Source organism: Orcinus orca, chromosome 1, assembly GCF_937001465.1.
Source record: "Orcinus orca chromosome 1, mOrcOrc1.1, whole genome shotgun sequence".
NCBI lineage: Eukaryota > Metazoa > Chordata > Mammalia > Artiodactyla > Delphinidae > Orcinus > Orcinus orca.
The window spans coordinates 177,372,752-177,396,472 of record NC_064559.1 but is presented as its reverse complement, the minus strand read 5'-3'; the positions used below and the strand labels follow the sequence as shown (position 1 = coordinate 177,396,472).

The following is a 23,721-nucleotide window of genomic DNA, read 5'->3' as shown; positions in this document are numbered from 1 at the left end:
TGTTTCTCTTCTCACAGTCAGGCCTTTAGTGGTCCAGAGTCCCGCTCTGCCCTCTTCTGGCTGTCCCTACCCACTCACCCAGTTTTGAATAGAGAGAAGAAGTAGCTGTTGCACGGGAGGGCAGGGGTTGGGGAGAAGTGGGCAGGTTGTAGGAGTCTGATGGGGGCAGGGAGAGAGGAGAGATCCCGAGGGCCACCACAGGGACCACCAGGCCTTTATAAAATTTTTAGGATGGGGGCACTTATTTATGTCGAGAGTAGAAGGAAGGAAACCCCATGGAGAGAGAATGAAGCTATTAGATAAAAGATCCAAGAGTAGATGGAGCGATTAGCTTTAGGGAGAAAAAGGAGGAAGAGGAATCTTTTCTTCTGAGCCTGAAAGGAAGAACTAGAACACATAGATATAAACGTCTAGCAAACACTGAGGACATTTTCGATGGGTTGGAGAGTAGTACACCCTCAGGGTTAGGGTGAGTGGGTAGTTCCTGTTGACTTGTTTCCTTTCTCTGTGAAGAGGGGGGTGGGAATTATCTGCTGAGGGTAAAAGGAAGGAAGAAGCATTCACTGGGGGAATAAGATTTTGAGCTTAAAAAAGAGAAAAGGTCCAGAACAGCTTCTGTGTGCAGTGCTTAGAAATCAGCAAGAATACGAAAGTACGAGTCAATGAGAAAGGCTTTGCCTGGCCAGATAGGGCAGCTTATAGACAATGTTCCGGAGGCCGAGGTGGAGGAAACTGGAAGATCTTCTGGTGCCTCCACGCTTGGGGAAGCCCAGCGTGGAGAATAAATAGGGAGACTAGAGGGGTACTGCCCAGTGTCCCCCTGACCTTCATGGCTTGCTCTTTCCATCGTGCTTCTCAGGTGCTGGTCCAGGGCTGCCTTTTGGACCCTTCCCAGCGGGAGATGTTCCTGCAACAGGTGTATGAGCAGCTCTGTCTCTTTGAGGATAAGGTGGCCACCATGCTGCAGCAGCAGTATGATCCCCAGAGCCAGGTATGTGGGAGAGAAAGTGGCTAGAGGCCACTTAGAAAGAGGAGCTGTTAAGGGACAGAGAGGAGAGAGGAAGGACAAGCCAAATATTATAGAGGGAAAAGACAGCAGAAAAAAAGGGCTAAAAGCCAGGGACAGAGGGAGCCAAGGAAAGAAGTGCTAGTGAGTGCACACTACAGGTTTCCTGTTGAAGAGCGCTCGGATACACTCCCCAAGACACACGTTCTTGCTGGGAGAAAACGTGAAGGCAATTTGCTTGTGTTTTTTCAGTCCTGCATCTTCTGCCCCAGTGGCTCTGAGAAGGTGATCATGGGTGACTTTGATCTCTAGTAATTTGTACAATCAGTGATAAAGCTGCTTGGGCTCACTACAGTGCACTTTCTCATTCCTTTAGATATCCTAGAAGTAGCCAGGCAGGTAGCAGTTCTCTATGTCTGAAGACTTAATCTGATTGATGTGTAAGACATTTCATAATGGCGATGGGAAGAATATGGAAAAGGGGCCTTATTGGCAAAAGGTGGGGAAGCCCTGCTGCAGTGCAGTGTGGTGCTTCATCTGGTGCTGGACTCCCTGCCCATCTGAGGGTCAGTATCCAAGCACACGCTAGGGGAGGGAGCATAGTCAGGACTTGGCCGCACAGTAGGGGAATTGGGGTCCTCACAGGCTTAGGCCCGTCTGGCCTGGGCAATGCTGGGCTATAAATTCTGGTTTTGCTGTGGAGGGGGCAGCAGTGCCATCTGTCCCATTCTATCTTTTCTGTAACTTGAACCAGGCAGAGGACCAGTCCCCAGACTCAGGGGAGCCCCCGGGCCGGAAAGTGGGAGTCTCCATGGTGACAGCTGATCTTGGACTGGTCAGTATGATCCGTCAGGGCATCTTGGCACTGCAGTTGCTGCCGTCAAACTCTAGTGCAGGTCAGTAGAAGGAATGTCGGTGGGATTGGGGAAAAGGGGGAATACAGGAAGGGAAGGGGGCATTATCAGCAAAGATAGAGGTTCCAGGGGATCAGTGGGCCCCAGGGAAGAGTGTCTATTTCCTTGTTTGTAAAAGGTAAGTGTTTATTAGTGTATATCTCAAGTACCCCCTGCTCTGACAACCGTCATGGACCCTAGTGGGAAGGAGTAGAGCACCAAGGTCGTCGCTTAGGAGGAAGTTGGGATCCAGCCCTCAAGAGGAAGGAACGGGAGGGAAGGAGAGAAGGAAAGGTGCTGGAGGATTATAAAACACATTGGTTGGTGGACACTGACGCCCCGTCCATCAGATGCCTCCCTGTGCCTTTGATCAGGCCAGGGTCCCCAGGTCTGAGTCTGATGCTTCCTGCTCCAGGTATCATTGTGATCACAGATGGGGTGACCAGTGTCCCTGATGTTGCGGTCTGTGAGACGTTGCTGAACCAGCTTCGCAGTGGCACTGTGGCTTGTTCCTTTGTGCAGGTGAGGACTTTCTGGGAAGGAGGAGAGGGAAGTGTCGTATATCACAAGGTGGGCTGTGGCTGGTTACTTTCTTGCAGGCAATGATTTCCCAGGTAAAGCCAATGACATAGTTCTGGAGGGTGGGGGGGGACATCATGTGTAGAACAGGGTAGGTACTGTGGTGGGAGAGGACTCTCATCTTTGTCCTCTTTCCTTAGGATGTGAGAGACAGCATGTTATAGGAAGAAGAATGCAGAATTTGCAGTCTGGCAGTCAGTTCCAGTCCCACCTCTCTTATTAGATTAATTATTACTGTTTTGGTTGCAAGGGTCAGAAAACCCAGCTCAAACTGGCTTAAGCAGAGGAGGGAGTAGGTATATTCAGGGACCTGCAGCCAGTTTGGATTGACAGACTATAGGATAGGAGGCAGAGAGCTGTGGGAAACAAGGCTGGAGGGTAGGCATAGGCCACGCATGGAAAACTGCTTCTGCTGTGTTAGGCGTTCCAGCATAATTCTGCAGGTGATACAGATATATGGAAGGAAAACCACTAGCTGGGTTTATGTTTTATAAAGGTCACTCGTGTTGCTGGGGGAAGGGCAGGAGAGAAGGCAGGGAGGCTGTTAATTGCAGTGGTCAGGTAAGAGAGGATCAGGGTTTAAACTGGGGGAATTCAGGGTAAGAGAGAAGGGGGTAGGATTGAGGAAATGAAGCGGTAGAGTCAACATAACTTGTGATCAGCAGAATGTAAGGGGTGAGCAAGAGAGAGGGGCTAAGGATGTCTCCAGGTTTCTGACTTCACTGATGACTGTGTATCTGGCAGAGCAAACAGAGAGCAGCAGTTGGGGTGGAGTGAGGACAGGACGGTGAATCCAGGTGTTGTGAATGTTGTGTTTGAGGTGCCTGTGGGTCACCAGGGTAGCTGTAAAGCACCACCTCTGGAGTTAGGCATGCCTGGCCGGCATCCTGGCTTCAGTTACTGGCTGTGTGACATGGGGCACGTCACTGTCGCTTCTCGGTTGGATTCATTTGTAAATGGGTGAGATGATGCATTTAAAGGGCTTAGCATAATGCATAATTACGTAATGAATGACTGCTGTTCATAGCAGCTAGCAGTTGGATATGCAGATCGGATACTCAAGAGACAGCACTAGCTGAGAGATAGCAAGTTAGGATTTGGCAGCCGACACATGGTGTTTGAGAAGGGAGGAGGGTCCCCAAAGAACCTGGGGGCCGCCAGTGTTCAAAGATCTTTCATAGGAAGAGGGCCCAGCAAAGAATGAAGGGAAATCATCAGACAAGAACCAGGAGCTCTGGTGTCAAAAATTTCAGAGTTTGGAGGAAAAAAGGAGAACTTAACAGCATGAGATGCAACAGAGGGATCATGTAAAATGAGGAATGAAAAGTGCACTTTGGGAGATCAGCTTGGTGCTTTGTGACCACCTAGAGAGGCGGGATAGGGAGGGTGGGAGGGAGACTCAAGAGGGAGGAGATATGGGGACATATGTAAATGTATAGCTGATTCACTATGTTATAAAGCAGAAACTAACACACCATTGTAAAGCAATTATACTCCAATAAAGATGTTAAAAAAAAAAAAGAAAAGTGCCCTTTGGGCTTGGCAATTAGGAGGTGGTTATGGGGATTTTTTGCAGGCCATTTCAGTGAAGAGGCGGCGCGGGAAATGATTGCAGTGGATTGAAGAGTGGAGAGAAGAGAAGGAAGTAGAGAAAAGTGTTGACACGCAGAATTTGGTTGTTCAGATCAAGTTGGGAGCGAGAGAGAGAATGGCAGCCAGAGGGGAGTACAGGGTGGAAGGAGAGGGGTGTTCTGCTTTGTTTTGTTTTTTAAGCTAGAGACTTCAGCGTGTTTCCAAGGAGCTGTGGTGAAGCAGAGTTTGAAAATAAGGGAAAGGAAAGGAAGCCGGATGGAGTAAAGTCCCTAAATTGACAGGAGGGCATTGGCTCAAGAAACAGATGGAGGGACTCTTTAGGAGCAGGAGAGTGTCCCTTCTTCTTTGAGACTGGATAGAAGTGAAGATGTAGATAAATTCTGCCAAGAGGGCCTCTGATTCCTCTCCAAAGTAGAAGGTGAGGATGTGTACTGGAGGGAGGGAGGGAGGGAGGCAGAGCCAGGAAGGACAAGCGGCACTGAGGACGGCCCTGAAGGACTAGCTGGGTTGGGTGTCGTATGTTTTGATGTGGTGCCAACCTACACAGCTATGCAGGGTTTTTTTCCATTTGGGATTCACTGAGATCTCATTTGGGATCTGGGTATAGAACTTGTGATCCTAGTTGGGGTTTTCAGGTGGAAGTAGAGAAAAGGTGAAGGCAGCCAGGGAGTTGAGAATGATGCATAAGAAGTTGCTTGACCATGGGGTCCAGGCTGGGTTGAGAAAGGAGGGCCAGGAGGACGTGGATAGATTTGAAAAGAGTAGAGGTTCAAGGCCTGGGAGCCTTAAGGAAGTCAAAGAGCAGCAAGAGGAGGATGGAAGGAACCTAAAAATGGGACAAAGTTGGGTGTAATCAGTCAGATGTGGCAATTGAATTTGCAAAGAGGGAGTAGTTCCAGGTGAAGCCCAGGGCTAATGTGTAGTCAGCGGGACACGGGCTTTCTCTAGTTGCGACTAGCGGGGGCTACTCTTCGTTGCGGTGCATGGACTTTGTATTGTGGTGGCTTCTCTTGTTGCAGAGCATGGACTCTAGGCCTGTGGGCTTCAGTAGTTGTGGCACGCAGGCTCAGTAGTTGTGGCTCACGGGCTCTAGAGTGCAAGCTCAGTAGTTGTGGCGCAGGGCTTAGCTGCTCCACGGCATGTGGGATCTTCCTGGACCAGGGATCAAACCCATGTCCCTTGCATTGGCAGGCAGATTCTTAACCACTGCGCCACCAGGGAAGTCCCCTGACTAGTAAACATTTTAAGCTTTGTGGGCCATGTGGTTGTCACAACTACTCAGCTGTGCTCTTATAGCCTGAAAGGAAAGGAGGCACAGGCAATAAGAAAATGAATGGGCATGGATGTGTTCCAATAAAACTTTATTTATTTTACTTATTTTATTTATTTATCTTTTTGGCTGCGTTGAGTCTTTGCTGCTGCATGCGGGCTTTCTCTAGTTGTGGCGAGCAGGGGCTACTCTTCGTTGCGGTGCGCGGGCTTCTCATTGAGGTGACTTCTCTTGTTGCAGAGCACGGGCTCTAGGCGTGTGGACTTCCATAGTTGTGGCATGCAGGCTCAGCAGTTGTGGCTTGCGGGCTCTAGAGTGCAGGCTCAGTAGTTGTGGCGCACGGGCTTAGTTGCTCTGTGGCATGTGGGATCTTCCCGGACCAGGGCTCGAACCCATGTCCCCTGCATTGGCAGGCGGATTCTTAACCACTGCACCACCAGGGAAGTCCCAATAAAACTTTATTTACAAAAATAGATGATAGGCTAGATTTGACCACAGATTATATGTTGTTTGCCAATCTCCAATCTTTAGGCTTTGTGCTCAAAATATTGTCCACAGTCCAGCAGCCTTGGCATCACCAGGGAGCTTGTTAGAAATGCAAAATCTCAGGCCCCACCCCAGACCTGCTGCATTTTAACAAAATCCCCAGGTGTTTTGTGTGCACCCTAAGGTCTGAGAAGCACTTTGTTAGACACTGTAGTCTTGAGATGATGACAGGAATCCAATGAACCAGTGGCCAAAATCTTCAGTGAATGGGGGCCGGCTGGTATTTGATGTGGAGCAAGATGGGTGTGGCTAGATGGCATGGGCTTCAGACAGAAGGGCTCAGGGAAGGAAAGCTGCAGAGCAGTGGTCTGTCTTGGGAGAACACGGGCCCACTTCCCACCGTGTGGGTCAGGGATGGGAGCAGCCACCCAGCCCGGTGGCTCTTTTGGAGCTAGGTCTCTAATTGCTCACTTCTTCAGGTAGGAGGAGTTTATTCTTATGACTGTAGTTTTGGCCATGTGCCCAATGTGGAACTGATGAAGTTCATCGCGATGGCAACATTTGGCTCCTACCTGTCCACTTGTCCTGATCCCGAGCCAGGCAACCTGGGTCTGACTGTCTACCACCGGGCGTTTCTCCTCTACTCCTTCCTGCGCAGTGGGGAAGCCCTGAACCCTGAATATTACTGCGGTGAGTGGCAGACTGGGGCAGGTGTGGGAACGGGGGAATATAATGTGGACCTAGAGATGATGCAGGAATCCATCTAGGGCTTGGGTCCCCAGGGCACTAGCAGTATAACTGGGGCTGATGGCTTTGGCACTGTTCTCTCGCGACTCAGTGTAGCCTCTGCTCCTGTGCCTCTGTCAGCTAACAGATAAAACACTTCCCCCTTCCCCATCCTCACTGGTCTTCTAGGCTCTCAGCACCGCCTGTTTAATGAGCACCTGGTCTCCGCAAGTAGCAATCCTGCCTTGGCCCTGCGCCGGAAGAAGCACACTGAGAAGGAGGTGCTGGCTGACTTGGTCAGCACCGTGTCTGTGCGGCTTCGAGAGGGCTACAGTGTCCGAGAGGTCACACTGGCGAAAGGTAAGGGTTTAGGTCCTGCTGTATCCCACAGGTCTGAACAAAGCAGAAGACACACATGTACCGTGCATGAGAGGGTGTCTCCGTGACAGAGTCTGCCTGTCATTTGAGACAAGTGGGTTCTGAGTGGCCTTCAGGGCTTAGTTCTCACAGCGTTCAGCTTCCAATTCCGTCTCCTTTGGCTCCAGGTGAGTCAGCTGAGGATGGTGTGGTGTCCGGAACTTAGCTTTGTTTTCAGATTACCCCTACAAACTTCAGTTGTGTCAGTTGGCAGGCTCCGGGCCTGCATTCTGTGGAACCACGCTTGGAACCTTTGGCCAGGCTAGAGTTTCATGTGGTAGGTGGGGTTTCAGATAGGACTCAGTACCAGGCCTGGAGTCCCATGCCCTCCTGCCCTAACCAGCTCTCCTTCCCCTGAAGGAGGGTCCCAGCTGGAGGTGAAACTGGTGTTGCTATGGAAACACAACATGCGCATTGAGTACGTGGCTGTGGCACCCTGGCCCCTGGAGCCTGAGGGCCCTCGAGGCACCCGGGTGGAAGTGACAATGGAAGGTGGCTATGACATCCTGCACGATGTGTCCTGTGCGCTAAGGCAACCCATTCGCTCGCTGTATCGGACCCACGTTATCCGGCGGTTCTGGAACACGCTGCAGAGGTGAGTGAGGTCACCGCTCAGTGAGGGGTGCCCCATTTGTTGTGTGGAGGGACAGATGTGTGAAACTGGGGGCTAGAGAGGGTCACCCCGAGCACTAGGCTTGTGTCCAGGGCCCCCTGTGCCCCTGGGGCTCCCCTCCTCTGACTCACCGGAGTCCGATGAGGCTCAGGGTTGGCACTTGTTCTGCAGCATTAATCAGACGGACCAGATGCTAGCCCACCTTCAGTCCTTCTCCTCAGTCCCGGAACATTTCACGCTTCCCGACAGCACCAAGAGCGGAGTGCCTCTCTTCTACATCCCGCCCGGCTCCACCACCCCGGTGAGGGGCCCCAACGCTCACTCTCCCCATCTTGTGCCCACCCAGACTTGGATTGGCACTGCATCTAGAGCCCAGAACCACGTTCATTTTCCTCTCCTCTCAAATCTAAGGCCCCCAAACCAGGACCCTGAGCTTTCGCCTTGAGAGCTCCCTCCCTCCTTCCACGCCCCCGGGGGAAGGAAGGGTCTATAGAGAGAGGCTGTCCTCAGCAGACCGCGGGTGTCAGAGGTAAAGACTTGCAGAATGCCTAGGTGGTTGTCTCCCAGACGACTGTGAGCCCCCTTGCAGTCGTCTCCATGTGGCATACTCTGGCCGCACCCAGCACCTTCAGCCAACCACCGTGAACTATGCACTTTCTGAAGACCATGGCTCCCTTTGTCCTGTGCTTTCTCCACACTCAGCCCCGGCTGTCAGCCTAGCACTGACAAGCAGGGGGCTTATGCTAGCAAATAATGGCCTCATCCTGGAGTTCTGCCATCACTCAGCGGCTTTCCTCCAAAGTCAGTGGTGGAAGTTCCATCCTTTGCCTGGATTCAGCTTTAAAGGGCTACACAGCCTGTCCCTGGGTTCGTTCATCCTAATCCAGCCTTCGTATTGGAGGCCATTTTTGCCTCTGTCCCAGGCTGGGCCATGGGTTCCTTTAGCCTTACACCAGTGCCACCTCTGACCCCCTGAGCCCCACGGCTCTGTTTGCTGCGTGGAGGTTATTCATGCATGCTCCTATAGGGCTGTGCTTCCTGTCCCCAGGTGCTCTCCCTTCAGCACAGTGGTTCCGACTCCTCCCACGCCCAGTTCGCTGCCTACTGGAAGCCAGTGCTGTCCATGGATGCTAACTCATGGCAGCGTTGGCTGCACATGCATCGCCTAGTGCTAATCCTGGAACATGACACGTGGGTATCCGCCATAGTTGGGCCATCGTTGGGGCGGAGGGGCTGGGGTGAGGGGACGGGGAGGGATGGAGAAGGGAAGCAGCAGATGAGCCCATACCGACCTTGGCCAAGAAAACTCCGAGCCGTCCTAGCCCTCCTGCTCATGAGCCTTCAGATCCTCAGACAGGTCCTAGTAGAGAGAGAGGTAGCAGTTTGTTCTTCTGCCCCATGACTGGGGCTGGGAGGGCTGCCCTCTCTCCACACCCTCTTCCCAGGCCAATCCCCAAGCACCTGCACACCCCGGGCAGCAATGGCCGCTACAGCACCGTGCAGTGCAGGATCTCACACTCCTCGCTGACCTCCCTGCTCCGTGACTGGAGCAGCTTCGTGCTAGTCGAGGGCTACTCCTATGTGAAACTGCTCTCCAGGTGGGCAAAGTGATGTCCCCTCACTCCTCCCCCTCCCCCCTTCCCACGTCTCTTCCTCTCACCCCAAACCCTCTCCCTCCTACCTCCTAAACCCATCTTCTCCCAGCCAAGGGCTGCTCACGGACTCCCTCCCGTTTCTCCCCAGTGCCCCAGACCAGCCCCCCTCCTCCTTCTACATGGTCCGCATCATTTCCAAGGCCCCGTGCATGGTGCTCCGCCTGGGTTTCCCCATTGGCACACCAGCACAGGCTCGGCACAAGGTGAGCTGGACCCCGACTCACTCCCAGACCAAGGAGCCCTGGAATGTTGACTAGCTCGTTCTCCCCAGACTCCCCAGGGCCAGGGCCAGTAGAGGGAGGAGCCCCCAGACCAAGTAAGGCTTGGGGTACAAGGTTTTCTCACCTTGTCTGTGGGCCCCTTCTCCACATCTGTAGGAGACGGGAGTAGGAGGGTCCGATCACATTTTTCCCTCAGATTGTGTCGGATTTGCGGGAAGAAATCCTGCGCCTACGTTTCCCCCACCGGGTGCAAAGCAAGGAGCCAACACCCAAGGTGAAACGAAAAGGGCTGGGGGGCACCGGTGGGGGCAACTCTCCCTCCAAGTCACCCCCGCTGCTGGGGCCACAGCAGGCCCTGTCTGATCGGCCCTGCCTTGTGGTCCTGCATAAGCCACTGGACAAGCTGCTCATCAGGTTGGTAAAGAGAGTGGGGCCAGGGCCAGGAGCACGTGGGGGGCTGCGGCTAAGCTGGGTATGAGTAGAGATCAGCTGGGAATTGCCCCCGTTGCTCAGGTATGAGAAGCTACCGCTGGACTACCGGGCACCCTTCTTGCTGACACTGGAGCCACCAGGGCCACTGCCCTTGGTGTCGGGCCGCTCGGCCTCTTCTAGCCTGGCGTCGCTATCCCGCTACCTCTACCATCAGCGCTGGCTCTGGAGCATCCCATCGGGACTGGCCCCCGCACTGCCGCTCAGCGCCATCGCCCAGCTCCTCTCCATCCTCACTGAGTACGTCACCAAGCCTGCTGGGCAACTTGGGGCAGAGTCTAGTGTAGACTCTGGGTTTGGAAGCTGGCAGAAAGCCTAAGCCAGATCCTGCCCCATCTCAGCCCCAGTTTCTGCTGTGGCCGCTGCTATGCAGAGGATCCAGCAAAGAGCAGTGTGGGCTGCTGCCCTCCCCACCACGACTCCCCCGACTCAGTTTATTTTGGCCTCTGGCCCTAACTGCACCTGCCACCCCTGAGGGACCAGTCGTTTGGGCAGGGCCACCAGCGGACAAGTCTGCCTGGATGGCTTTTGGAAAGTGGGTATGTAAGTGGCGTGGGAAGCAGGGGCTGTACACTGAGTGTCTCTCCCCATCTCGTCCTGTCCCCACCCCTACTCTTGTGGGCCTTCAGGGTCCGGCTCTCGGAAGGGTTCCACTTTGCCTGCAGCGGGGAAGGAATCATCAACATGGTCCTGGAGCTTCCAATTCAGGTATGTGCTGTCCCTCACGACCCCTCCCACCAAGGTCCATCATCATCCCAGGGATACTCACCTCTGAGCTGGGTTGGGACCACTGGAAACGCTGCCTCACAGGGACCCTGTGGCCAGAGGACCCGAGGCCTGAGGCCAGTCCCAGGACAGTGTGGCGAGGGGACTAAAGTGCTGAGGGTCAGAGCTGGGCCAGGCCAGATCTCTGCCTGGGCCGGGGCAGGGCCAAGCTCTCCCATCCTGTCCCAGAATGAGCCCCCGGGGCAGGCTGCAGTCGAAGAGAGGCACACGTGCGTCGTCCAGTACATCCTCTTCCCCCCGCACTCTACCTCCACCAAGGACAGGTGAGGCCCAGCCCCTCTCTGAGCCGCCTTGCTCCACGTTCCCCCTTCTTCCTACTGTCCCCTGAAGTTCTGTCTCCCAGTGCTGAGAGTTGGGGTGGGAGATACTGTCTCCAGATGCTTTACTGGGCAGACGCAGGTCTGGAAAGACCACGTGTGAATTGTGGCTGTCCCGTGTGCCCTGGCCTTCCCGCCCTCCGTGGACCAACTCCCAACCAAGTGGTGGTGGGTTGGACTCTCCTTTCTTCCGGGCTCAGAGCCCTTCCTCCTTTAGCTTCTCAACAGATGATGACAATGATGTGGAGGTGGAGGCCCTGGAGGGAGACTCGGAGCTCAACCTGGTCACCGAGGTGTGGGTGGAGCCGCAGTATGGACGAGTGGGGCCCGGCCCCGAGAGCTGGAGGCACCTCCAGGACTTGGCATACTCGGAGATCCCTCGAGCTGTGAGTGGCCTCAGGAGTACCCCACCACTTTCCAGGTTGGGTGCATCCCCTTGGGAGCAGCACAGCTTGGCGGCTTCCTGGTCCCCCTGAGTCTCCGTGTTCTGAATGTCCGTGACTGTGAGGGCTTCCTTGAGAGCTGGAGGCTGGGGTCCTCTTGGCCAGGAGGGGCTGACCCCTGCCCTCTGCTATTCCTCCTCTAGCTCCACCCTCGGGATGCTGCCTGCATAGGCTCCATGCTGAGCTTTGAGTACTTGATACAGCTGTGCCAGAGCAAGGAGTGGAGTCCCCTGCCCCCGGAGCCGAGGGTCTCTGATGGTCAGTGGGGAGGGGGCCCCTGGGGAGGAGCAGGGGAGCGGGTGGGGAGAAGGCAGCCACAGACAGGGACTGTGGGCCTCACTGCGCTCTTGTCTTCCTTCCCTCCCTCCCAGGCTTGGACCAGGGAGGAGACACCTGTGTCCACGAGATCCCTTTCCGTTTTGACCTAATGGGACTATTGCCACAGTGCCAGCAGATCCAGATGTTCTTCCTTCTGCTTTCCAGAGGTGGGTGAACCTTGTACCTAGAGGGCCAGCCAGCCAGGGAGTGTTAGAATACAGAGGGCAGATGAGTCTGCGAATGAGCGGAAGAGTGAGGGGGCAGGAGGGGGCTGGGAGGCTGCAGGAGGGGCCGGGCTGGTTGGGGCTGAGCCGGGGGCGCCGGGCAGCAGGAGACCCTTGGTGCTGAGCAGAGTGTGTGTCGGGCAGAGCCAGAGGGCGTCCCTCTCGCCGAGGGGCCCTGTCCCGCCAACGACATGGTGCTGTGCCTGCTGCACAGCTGCCTGGGGCAGGAGCTGAGTGACCGGGAGATCCCGCTGCCCACCGCCGACCAGGCCGCCTTCCCGCATGAGGTGCTGCGGAGGAGCTGCCACAGTCCACGTGAGCCCCCGCCTCATTCCCGGCACCGGACTTCGGCCCAGCCGCTTTCCCCCACCCCACAGGGTGCCTTCTGTCTGGGTCTTGGCCTCCCCTCCCCTTCACCTCAGAGCCCTGCTCTCTCCCACCCCTCTCCACCCGCATTGTAGGTCCAGAGGGGCCACCGGTGGGGGACTGTGGGATCCTGAAGGATGAAGCAGGCGGCAGCGCCCAGGCCAGCGGAGACTCAGTTCTTCCCACCCGGGTCAGCACTGGTGCATCTCCTTGAGCCCTTTGTCATAGTGACCTCCTGCCGTCCCCACATATTCACACCCCAGCTTTCCATCACTGGGGATACTAAGTGCCCCCCTCCACTGACAGGATGCCATCATTCCCCTTGGTCCCCGATCTTGCAAGCTATCCCTGAGGATGGACTCTCGGGCGGAGGAAGAGAGCGGGCATTGGATGGTCCCTTATAGATGGCTCTAAGTTTGTTTCTCTCTTACAGAGTCTAGGCCCTTCTGAAACTCTCGGGCCTGTCAACTCTGCCCAGCCCCCTCAGTGGCGCTGCTATGCAAGGCTTGTGACCCCCCAGCATGTGTTTCTGACTTTCCTCCCTGCGACCTTCTCAGGTACCAACCGCGGACCTGTCTCACTGACCCCCTCAGATACAAGCCCTGGAGCTCCCTCCACAGCCCAGCAGGCGGCTCTGAGTTATGTCTTGCTTTTCCTCTTCAGATGTCCAGCATCTGGCTGCCTGTGGCCTGGAGGGACCCTCTCAAGAGGAAACAAAGTCTAAGTTCGAGGACTGGAGTGGGGCTCCCAGCCTGAAAGATCAGGGAGGAACCGGGGTCAGGGCAACAAAGTCCCAGGTCCCCATCCTCAGTGTCACCCCAGCCAGCGGTAAGGCTGCTGACTCTTAAGTCAGTTAAGCAGCAGCGGAAATGAGAACAGATAAGAGGGCTCAAAGCCATGTGCCACCTCTTGCCCACAGACAGTGCCCAGAATCCAGGAGAGCTGAGCCCACCCTTTCATCAGGACTTACCAGCTTACACTGGGCGCCAGGCTTCACAGACAGAGGGTGCAGATGGGCCCCGGACGCGGTGTCCTGTCTACATCTATAGCTGTTCCCTGGAAGCGCTGAGGGAGCAGATGGTGGGTGTGCAGCCCCCTCAGGCGCCCCGAGACCTCGTCTTCCGGTGAGTGCCCTCAGTGTTGACCTAGGTCCTCTCCCAACTCCCAGCCAACCGTGGCCCCCAGCTGTGGCTCAGATACATACTCAGGGGTACGGGCAGACAGGTTGATGGTCAGTGGCAGGAGCTCAGCTTCTGAGCCATGTCCTGCCCGTTTCGTGCTGGACTTCCTCAGCACATCAGTTGAGCTTGCTGGGCCGTGGATACATTTGGTAGGGACCCAGGGATGATCCACTGGAAGGTTGGGGATGGTGAGTCTGAGGTGTCACCAGGGGAGCTGGCCAAGCCGTCTCTTTCCTCCTGTTGCTAGGACTCAGCTCCTCGACCAGCCTTCCCTCTCCTCAGCCTGGATGGAGCCCAGGCACAAGGAGGCAGCTACGCACTGTGCCTTGCTGCAGGAGCATGCACAGCGATGCTACGTCCGTGGTGAGTGTGACGCCGTGGCAGGGAGGAGCCCACTTTGCAGGATTACAGGCATGGGGACTGGAGAGGCCCTTGCAGAGCTTGACCCTCGTGGCCCCTTCCACTTCCACTAGGGCTGTTCCGGAGCTTGCAGCAAGCACAGAGCGTGACCTCGCAGGACATGCTGATAGCAGTGGACGCCTGTGAGGAGCTACTACAGGAAGTAGACATCACCCCTTTTCTGCTCGCACTGTGTGGCCACACTCGGGGTTTGCCTCATGCACCCCCAAGCCCCGGTCCTCTCAGCCCTGGGCCCTTCAGCAGCAGTGTGGAGGAGGGCCCCGAGCCTCGGGAACGAGCTGTCTTGGCTTCTGAGTCCAGGTTGGGATGGTCCTTGAATGACATATAAGGGAGCACACAGACAAGCCCCTATAAGCAGGGGCCTTCTGACCTGGGGGAGTGGCTGGGCACGGTAGTCCCCAGCCGTGCTTTGTCCTGGCTTCCCACCCCTCCTGCCCAGGCTTCTTTCTCCCATTTGGCACCCACGGCGGTCTTCCTCTCCTACTCTCCTTGTTCTCCTGGCTCTCCTGTTCTGGTGTGGAGTGTTGAGCTACATTAGGGGTGGGGAGTTGTCAGTGGCCATCAGTGAAAGTAGAAGTTTGTTCTGAGGACATTCACATAATAGTAATAATTCCCCAAACTGTGAGTTTCATAGAGGCAAAAACTGTTGAAGGGAGGGAGAGAGGCATGCAGACAGACAGCTATGTGTCTGGTGTCTGCAGTGGATCAGCACTGGGGAAGCAGAAGGAGCGGAAGGATGAGTGCACTGGTGATGCCCAGATCGAAGTCCAGCCCAGTTCTCTCTCCGGAGGTCTAGATCCCACACCTTTCATGCCTCCTAAATGAGTGCATTTTCTTCCCACCAACCCTTGCTTCTCCGCCTGTGTCCCTCCTCCACGGTGAAAGATCTCTCCCTCCACCCACTGGTCCAAGTCAGAAAACTGGGAGTCAGCCTTACTCATTCCTCTGTTTCACAGCAATGTCCAGCCACTAAGAAATGTGGAGGTTAGAGCCAAGACGGGTGGGTTGGTTCTCCCGGCCTCTTCCCGCCCATGTCGTGTGCTAATAAGCACCCTTCCTAGAGGCAAAGACAGACAGGTGTGTGCTGCTCCCACTCGGGAAGCAGGCTCATTTAGGCCTTGATGGTTCCTAACACTTCACTGTCCCTCACCCGACCCTGACCACTCAGCATAGAGACCGAGGACCTAAGCGAGCCTGAGTTTCAGAGCACCCGTGTCCCTGGCCATCCAGACCCTGGCCTGGAAATATCTCTGACAGACGTCTGCCAGCTCAGAGGAGAGGCGCATGATGCCCTTCATAGCCTCATCCAGGTGAGGGTAGAGAGGGCAGAGTCCTGCCTGCACAGGGGCGCAGTGGTCCCTCCTGGGTTGGGGGTGTATAGGTGTCTGTTCTAGGGTGGGAGCAGTGTCCTGCCGGGCAGTGACTGACATCGTATCCTCCTTCTAACCCCCAAACAGGAGAAGTTCCTGGAGATCAGTGGTCTCTACTTCCGCACAGTGCCCTCCAATCCCCACTACTTCTTCTATTGCCCTCCATCGAGCAGGCGTGAGGTGAGTGGCTTTCTCCCTTACCTCGCTCCTACCCCCAACCTGTAGCCCCAGAGGCCCCGCTTGACCCACCCGGATCCTCTTAACTCTCGGTTCCCTGAGGCCCTGCCTTGGATCATACTGTCTCTTTCTTTTGCCCAGGATGAGGGCCCCCGGGACGCAGGAGACAGAAAAGTCAGTGACTTGGAGTTTTCAGAGGCTGAGCTCATGGGAGAAGAAGGTATATAGGCAAGCGGGTAGAGGTGGAAAGGCTGCTTCAAGCCAAGATTCGGGGGCCTTTGCTGCCAACCTATCCACATGACGTGTATCTCTAGGAGACACGTCTGCCTGCTGTGTGGTCACCGAGAGTGACCCAGAGCTGGAGGTGGAATACCTCGAGAGCCGTGAACCAGACCTGGGGCCTGCTGGGCTGGACTCCGCCTCATTGTCAGACGCAGATACCGTGAATCCTGATGAAGACTCCTTCAGCATCCTGGGGGGCGACTCACCCACGGGGCCCGAGAGCCTGGCACATGACCTGCCACCACTCTTCCTGCACCTCACATGCTCTGTGCGGCTACGCGGCCAGCACAGCTCAGTACCCGTGTGCAGCCTGCCCACCTGCCTGGGTGAGTTTGGGGTGCCTAGGGGAGGGCCACTGGTCCGATGCAGCCTGTCTGCCTGCCTGGGGAGAGAGCCTACGGGTGTAACTCTTTAGCCCTGGAGACTTGGAAGCTGTGTTCATCCCAGGGCTGCAGTAACCCCTGACTTTCCCCCTCTCCCAGGCCAGGTGCTTTCTAGTCTGGAAGGCCCACCCATTGGAGGCCGAGTTCCTCTGCGGGACCTCAGTGTCACTCTGGACGTCTTTGTGCTGACCTTGCCCCTGGAAGTGGAGCTCCCCCCGACCTCAGACCCTCAGCACCACCGGTGGGACAGCAAGTTTGGTGGGGGGTATCTGGGGTCTTGTTGGAGTAGCGGGACCATTAAGGAATCTGTGGGCACCTGGGGACTAAGGGTACCTTAAGGATTCCAAGAAAGGAATGCTGAGGAGGCCCTAGGAGGATAATAGCTCCTGACCTTTGACCTTTGCTCCTACCCTGTTTCAGGTCAACATCTGAGAGCAGTACGTCCTTCCCACGATCCCCAGGGCAACCGTCCGATGATGGCCTGGGGCCCCCACTGCCACCTCCAGGAGAAGACAGGTACTTCCTTATGCTCCCTCTCTGAGTTCCTTGTTCCCTGTTGGTTTTGTTTTCTGGAAACCAGTATCTAAACCTTTCTTCCAATTAGGCACCCAGGACTATCTAATTTGGCCACACCCCACAGACTGGCTATTGAGACCACCATGAGTGAGGTGAGGGCCTTCCCTCCCCCAACCCAAGTGACAGCCCCTCAACACTGTAACTGACACCCTTTCCATCAGGTGGTGAGGTGAGGCACCCTGTTTATGCTGGGGTCCAAGTGGGGCCTCTCTCAGTCTGTGAGGTGGAGTATCTTCCAGTATCTTCTAATCTAAGAGTGCAGTGACGTCTCAATCAGCATGGGAAGTGCCCTTCACCACTTCCTGGGTTGCTCTCCCCCTGTAGATCCGCTGGTTGCTGGAGGACGAGATGGTGGGGGCACTCCGAAGAGGGGGCCTCCCCCAGAGCCCCGCCCTGCACCGTGCAGCTGCCCACATCCATAGCTCTCTCGGACGCTCCACCTGCCTTCGCCAGACTCTGCCACTGAGCTTTGTGTTCGGGCCGGAGCGCTCCCTCACACAGTTCAAGGAGGTATGCTGCCCGCAGAATGCTCCCTGGTCACCTGGGTGCCCGTCCATCCCTGGACTCCACATGCAGAACCGGAAGGCCCTCTCTTGGTTTGAGTTCACCTCCTCACCCTATTGTTTGACCTCTACCCCATGCCTGGCAGCCCAGCTCAGTGGGAAGAGACCCAGCTCAACCTTGCCACTGGGCCTGTTGAACCTTAGGCAAGTCACTGAGCCTTTTCGTAACTCAGCAGTAGGGATGCTAGTGTCTGCTTCACCAGGTAGTTGTGAGGGTCTGATGAGGAAGTGTGGGGTGCCGTGACCAGGGAGGGCTGTCCTGCCTAACCTCTGCCCTTGGTTCCTGCTCCCCAGGAGTTCCGCCGCCTCCACCTCCCTGGGCATGTTCTTCTTGAGGACGCCGACAGCGGCTTCTTCTTTGTGGCAGTTGGCCAAGAGCCAGGTGGGTCCCATGGGGAGCCCCCTTCGGCGGCCTGGGCTTGGCACAGCCAGGAGGACAGGGCGGAAGGCGTCGAAGGGGAGGTGAGTCTTTCCTGGGCTGACCTGGGAACGGAGCAGGTGGTGGTGGAAGTGTGGGGCCTGTACTCCATCCTGACCTCCTGCCTCTCAGGCCCTGACAGCCAGCCCCCAAGCCCCTGGCTCTCCAGAGGATTCTGAGGGCCCCCTGCTCATCAGTCTGCCCAGCCTGCCCCAGCGAGGTAAGAGAGGACTTGCACCTCCCTGGCCCTGCTTCCACGTTCAGAGGGCATCCTCGGCAGGATTGAGAGAGGCTCCAGGCATTTCCCTTCTCTTCCCAGGGAGCCAGCCTGGGCCCAGCCGGGGACTCAGACTCATGTCCAGTCAGGGCAGTGTGGACTCAGACCACCTAGGTAAGCTGGGGTGGGGCATGGAAGACTAAGCTGATGGGAAGTGGACTCAGGGCTGCACAGTGAAAGGTCTGGGCAGGGCCATCAGAAGGGACTAACCTGGAGGGGCCCACCGAGCTGATACACTTGGGGCTCAGATGAGCCTAAGGATGGGGTTGAACTTCAGCACGTTTGACACAGGTTATGACGGTGGCAGCAGTGGCTCAGACAGTGAGGGTCCCAGTGAGACCCCAGGTGAGAAGGCCCCCTTCACGCTGCGGACCCCGCCCGGCCCGGCGCCTCCACAGCCTTCACTTGCGGGCCTCCCTGGGCCCTGCCTGCCTGACTTCTGGCTCATCGTCCGGGTGCTGCAGGACCGTGTGGAAGTGTATGCACACGCGCGGTAAGGAGCAGCGGGGCCCTACACCCGACTCTGATGTTAGCTTCTCCCTGGTCCCACGTCACCCCTCTTCAGTGTCGTTAGAAGGCTAGACTTGGGGCTGAGAGTTTGGGTAGGGGTCTGACTTGTATTCTAAGGTTGGGGGCTCCTGACCACTTCCCACAGACTGTAGCAAAGCACATCACTCTGCTTTCCTAATGGAGTTGAAAAGCTGATGAGGATTTTGGTTCCTAGCCAAGCATTAAGAGCATCTGTAGTTCACAGCAGCTTCAGGAGCTGTAGATACATAAAAATAAGGGATGATAGGTAATATTTAACAAGTACTTGCTATGTGGCAGGCACCGTTCTAAGTTTTTTACATGGATCAACTCATTTAATCTGTAACAGCCCTATGAGGTATTACTATCCTCGTGGTCTGAATGAAGAAACTCCAGCACAGATAAGTTAAACACTTGCCCAAGGTCTCAGTTAGTAAGCGGCAGCGCCAGGAACCATACCTAGGTATCTGGTTCAGTACTGCTGTAGTCAGTGTTGAGAGGGGTGGGGGTGTTGAGAGAAGGGAGGACCCACCATTCTGAGGAAGAAGATCTGAGGGTAGAGAAGGTGAGCTGCATGATGGAAGCCTCAGTATGGCAGCTGGTGAGGCAAGCATGGAACCCAGGCTTCCAGAATTGCCATCGAGAATTCCATCTTTCCCAGTTCCCATCTTGTTTACTTCCCCTTGTCCAGTCCTCCTTCCTTTTCACGGTTCCTCTTGGCACCAACTCCCATGACACCCATTCCCTCCCCATGCAATTCTGTCTGATCCGTCCTTCCCAGGAGCCTGATTCGGGAGGATGGGGGGCCAGGCACTGAGTGTCGCCACCTGCAGCAGCTCCTGGTGAGGCGAGTTGGGGAGATCTGCAGGGAGGTCAACCAGGTAAGAGGCAGCAGGGGGCAGGGCTTTCCAGGCATGGGACACAGCCCAGATGAGGAAGGGGTTTCCAGGAAGTTGACCTTCAGAGGCTGTTGATCCATCTTGGATGTTTTCTTTGACCCTTAGTTACTGGGATGCTATTAGTCCCCAGGCTCCCTACAAACTGGGGAGCTCTCCCTAACCCACCCCCAGGGTGGTTTACTCTCTAGTCCCCTCCCAGAGTCTGTGAGATGCTCCCTCCCATTGCACTGTGCTACCATTTGGGACACGATAGTGAACAAGACAGAGGGAAACCCTGACTCTGGAGCTTATGTCAAGTGGAGGAGATAGACATGGAACAACTAAAACACACTAACCACTTCCGCTACAATTGTGAAGGCTTCTACAGAGGAAAAACAGAGACTGGTGTGAGAGCGTGTAACAGGGATCTGAGCACCTGCAGTGTCAGGGAAAGCTGAGAAGAAGAGATTTTTTTAAGATGGTGAGCCGATTCTGGCAAAGAGGAGGGACAGGTGCTCCTAACTGGGCTTCAGTGCTCAGAGCCCGGAGCCCAGTGGCTGTCAGATGTCATCTCTGAGCTCCCAGTGGTTACAGGTGCTCTTTTTGACTTCTTACCCCCAGTGGTAATGGGCGTTCTCTCCAGCCTTTGATCACCCCTCACCACCCCCACCATTGTATGGGGGAATATTTCAGCTCCCTGAGACCTTGCTCCTTCTTCTCCCAGCGGCTGCTGCTTCAGGACCTTCATGACAGTCACGTGTGTAACTCTCTTCTGGTGGCTGAGAGTGAAGAAGATCTATGGCGCAGCGAGACGCCCTTCCACTCCCGTCAGCGGGTACCACTGCCCAGTGATGGTGGGTCCCACCCAGGAGCCTCCCTCCCCAGGGGATGCTGCTGCCCTTGCCTTTATCGAAGACTGTTGAGAAGCTGCGGGTAGAGTCACCATTAACTGGCCATCAGTGCCAGGTAATACAGGGAGGGCAAGGAGGAGAGGACAGAAAAGGATCACCAGGTTTGGCTGTTGCGAGTTCATCAGTGACTTTAGTGAAAATGCTTTCAATGGAGAGACAGGAGTAGAAACCAGAGGAAATGGAAACATGAAAGGATGTTCAGGAAGAGGAGCTGGGACTAATTGGTCTTTCAAGTAGCCTGGCAGTGAAGGAGGAGACAAAGTAGATCTGGCAGAAACTAAAGGAAGGTGGGAGGCGAGGCAGGAATTTAAAATAAGGTAGAGACTTGAGCACCCTTATGTTCCACGGGAAAGAGCCAGCAGAGGGGGAGAAATACAGGAGAGAAGGTACACGGAAGAGGCCCCTGCTGTGACCTGTCTTCCTAAATGCACGCCTCTCTCTGGCCATACCTTGTTTTCCAAAATGACCATCTTTCCCCTGCAGGGTAATAGACAGGGCCGAAGAAGGGGGCAGGGGCATCGTGGACAAGTGGGCCAGCTCACAGGGGAGAAAAACAGAGGGGTGGAGCCTGAGGGCCGGTAGAAGGATTTGCCTTCTGATTGGCTGTCCCTCTAGGCAGGCAGGCAGGCACAGAACCCTTCGGGGTTTCTGAGATTTCTGGTCGTGGTTAGGAAACATGATAATCTGAGATTTCTGGTCATGGTTAGGAAACGTGATAATCTACTCGAGATGGTAATTGAAGTCTCTGCAATTCTGCTCCCTTCTCTTACTCCTCATGACCTCTCACCCCAGCTCACAGAGGAAAGCCGGATCGTGCCATTCCTTTGCCATTGTCTCTCTGTTATAAAAGTCAGATCACTCCTTATCTTTAACATTCTCAGCAAGTCTGTGGACGAGCGTTCCTAACAGCTCCGGGAGAGTACATCTCTCAGCTCATCCTGGGACGTATTCCATATCAAAGCAGAATCCCCATAATTGATGGACTTCCCAGGGTTTTGAAGCATCTTCTGCAAATTGAGTATGAGCTGTGACAGCCAAGCACTTTTACTTCACAATGGCTCCCAGCAGCCCAGGATGTTAGATCAGTCAGAATCCAGACCCAGCCCTTCCTCATTTTAGTCTCTCCATATGGTTTTGCTGAAACCCTTAGCAACCAGCATTCCATTCCAGACTCTGCAGCCTCCCAGGTATCCTGCATGCTGCTCACATCTGACAGCAGCTTCTCTGGGAAACCAAATTGCCACCTTGACCTACCGGAAGGTTCCTCATCGACCTGGAAACCTAAAAAGGGTGGATTGAGGCCATGGGCTATGGCCACGGGCTCTTGCGTAGAGCCACACTACCCTTTGGGTTCTCTGGGATAGCTGTCCTCCAAAGCATAGGACGTAGTTTCCCCCCACTTTGCTGCACGTGTGTGTAAGCAGTCATGCCCTTTTTGTTTTAATGGGGTTATTGTTGCAACTCCCAATGAGTACACAAGGGGGGTGTATGTTGTGTACCCCGTATGTGTATATGTGTGTATATGTATGTGTGTGTATATGTATATGTATATGTTGTGACAGGCCCAGAGTGTCTTGGCATTATCTTCAGGATTTTCTCATGCTTTGCCTTGCCTGACACCTTTTCTTAGCTCCTTCTCCACATCTCCCTGACATAGTTCTGAAAACCTTTGTGCTGTGACTTATCTTCCTAAAAGCATGGTCCTGTCTTATTACCCAGAACGACCATCTATCCCCCCTGCAGAGTAATAGGCCCGAGGAGTAGGACAGGTAGGCCGGTTCACAGGTGAGAAGTCTCTGAGGGCAGAGGGCTGTGTCCCATTTCTGATCCACTGTCTCCCTTCCCCCAGATTACACTGCTGATGAGAGCTGTGGACCCCGAGGGTACCTAGCAGCCACCATGCAGTTTGTCCCTGGCCATTTCTCCTGTGACGTTGTGTGGGGAACCGTGATTCGAGTCCACTCACGCCTCAAAATGGGGCCCAGCATGGGGGTCTCTCGGGGTATGTGATTGACATGAGAGGGCAGGTGGAGTTCAGGGGAGTCAAGGTTGGGGGGGGTGGATCTGGAGAAGGGAGTTTCCTAAACCCATGTTCCTCTCACAGCCATCCAGGCCCTGCGCTCTGTGCTCAATGCCTTCTCCGTGGTGAACCGGAAGAATATGTTTGTTTATCAGGAGCGAGCAACGAAGGCTGTGTACTATCTGCGGTATGTGGGCCCTGAGAAGATGGGCTACAGCATGGGTTAAGGTTGGCGCAGGAGGAAGTATGTCCAAAGCCCTTGCCACTCTTTCCCAGGCTCCTGGAGACATCCTGCAGTGAGCGGCCATGGGATGGCGATGCCCTGCCCCCGTCCCTAGCTCTGTCCCGAAGCCAGGAGCCCATCTACTCTGAGGAAGCCTCGGCATGTATCCCCCCACTCCCTGATGCCCCTGTGCTCCCTCATACTTTGCTCCCTGGAGCCGGGCCCTGACCAGAGTTTCCCTGCAGGGTCCTCGTTCCCCCCTGGACATGGCCTCCAGCCGAGGTTCAGATGCTGCTCGTCCTGTGGGCCAAGTGGACAGACATATCCAGCTGCTGGTGCATGGCGTAGGGCAGGCAGGTGAGGGCCATGAGGAGGGGTAGGGGAGTGACCAGATGAGGTTCCAAAGTCCTCTGGGACTTCTCTTCTTCTTATGCCAGCTCATGCTATGCTCTGGGCTTCTCTCGAGCAGGAGCTGGGTGGGAAAGGACAGGCTCCTGGGGTGTTTAGGGGTAGGACCTGTCGCTGACTGAAATGCAGCTTAGGGAAGAGGAGCTGTAAAAGTTGACACCCAGGTGTCTGTCCTGGGTGACTGTGTGGATAGATGGTGGTACCACTGGCCGGGTACTGGGGCAGGTTTGGGATACGATGAGCCTGAGGCATCCAGTAGGCAACTGGCTCATTTAATTTATTTATGGCTCAAAAGTGTGCACTAGTCTTGGGCTAAGACTGTGACATATGAGGTAGTTGCTATTATTATCCCCATTGTATTGAGGGGGGCACCGAGGCTTTGAGAGGTTAGACTCACTTGTCCACGGTCACGTACGAGTAGCTTGGCAGAACCAGAACCTGGTGTTGGCCGCCTCTGGTGCATGGGAGTCTGTTTGAGTCTGGGGTTAAGGGCTGGGATGGGGGTAGCTGGAGCCTCCGCCCGTGTCCCCACCTTGCCACTGTGGCTGTGTCCAGGTCCCGAGATCACAGATGAGCTGGTGCGGGTTCTGCGTCGGCGCCTGGATGAGGCCACCCTGGATGTCATCACAGTCATGCTCGTTCGGAACTGCAAGCTGACGCCGGCTGATGTGGAGGTCAGCTCCCTCCCAGGCTCCCTGCATGGC

The 23,721-nt window shown here is 55.4% G+C and overlaps 1 protein-coding gene across 6 annotated transcripts in view; it reads left to right on the top strand.

The window, feature by feature from the left end:
- SZT2 (SZT2 subunit of KICSTOR complex) overlaps positions 1–23,721 on the top strand; it is a 227,496-nt gene that overhangs the window by 13,833 nt on the left and 189,942 nt on the right. For 4 of the 6 annotated variants that reach the window (XM_049693960.1, XM_033421924.2, XM_033421926.2 and 1 more), the window contains 43 exons: positions 860–991; positions 1,761–1,902; positions 2,315–2,421; positions 6,307–6,517; positions 6,743–6,913; positions 7,331–7,565; positions 7,755–7,884; positions 8,632–8,774; positions 9,029–9,181; positions 9,327–9,441; positions 9,656–9,873; positions 9,973–10,188; positions 10,578–10,656; positions 10,903–10,997; positions 11,269–11,437; positions 11,638–11,752; positions 11,866–11,979; positions 12,181–12,351; positions 12,498–12,592; positions 12,836–12,959; positions 13,066–13,230; positions 13,322–13,526; positions 13,831–13,946; positions 14,057–14,303; positions 15,172–15,313; positions 15,461–15,553; positions 15,692–15,770; positions 15,865–16,158; positions 16,315–16,456; positions 16,636–16,731; positions 16,820–16,883; positions 17,116–17,301; positions 17,649–17,816; positions 17,905–17,992; positions 18,071–18,163; positions 18,341–18,542; positions 19,359–19,458; positions 20,180–20,309; positions 22,216–22,368; positions 22,471–22,573; positions 22,663–22,768; positions 22,855–22,966; positions 23,573–23,691. In XM_049693960.1, coding sequence (XP_049549917.1) covers positions 860–991; positions 1,761–1,902; positions 2,315–2,421; positions 6,307–6,517; positions 6,743–6,913; positions 7,331–7,565; positions 7,755–7,884; positions 8,632–8,774; positions 9,029–9,181; positions 9,327–9,441; positions 9,656–9,873; positions 9,973–10,188; positions 10,578–10,656; positions 10,903–10,997; positions 11,269–11,437; positions 11,638–11,752; positions 11,866–11,979; positions 12,181–12,351; positions 12,498–12,592; positions 12,836–12,959; positions 13,066–13,230; positions 13,322–13,526; positions 13,831–13,946; positions 14,057–14,303; positions 15,172–15,313; positions 15,461–15,553; positions 15,692–15,770; positions 15,865–16,158; positions 16,315–16,456; positions 16,636–16,731; positions 16,820–16,883; positions 17,116–17,301; positions 17,649–17,816; positions 17,905–17,992; positions 18,071–18,163; positions 18,341–18,542; positions 19,359–19,458; positions 20,180–20,309; positions 22,216–22,368; positions 22,471–22,573; positions 22,663–22,768; positions 22,855–22,966; positions 23,573–23,691 — 6,138 coding nt within the window. The remainder of the gene's footprint in view (positions 1–859; positions 992–1,760; positions 1,903–2,314; positions 2,422–6,306; positions 6,518–6,742; positions 6,914–7,330; positions 7,566–7,754; positions 7,885–8,631; positions 8,775–9,028; positions 9,182–9,326; positions 9,442–9,655; positions 9,874–9,972; positions 10,189–10,577; positions 10,657–10,902; positions 10,998–11,268; positions 11,438–11,637; positions 11,753–11,865; positions 11,980–12,180; positions 12,352–12,497; positions 12,593–12,835; positions 12,960–13,065; positions 13,231–13,321; positions 13,527–13,830; positions 13,947–14,056; positions 14,304–15,171; positions 15,314–15,460; positions 15,554–15,691; positions 15,771–15,864; positions 16,159–16,314; positions 16,457–16,635; positions 16,732–16,819; positions 16,884–17,115; positions 17,302–17,648; positions 17,817–17,904; positions 17,993–18,070; positions 18,164–18,340; positions 18,543–19,358; positions 19,459–20,179; positions 20,310–22,215; positions 22,369–22,470; positions 22,574–22,662; positions 22,769–22,854; positions 22,967–23,572; positions 23,692–23,721) is intronic. The other 2 variants (XM_033421925.2, XM_012531903.3) reach the window with 2 other exon arrangements.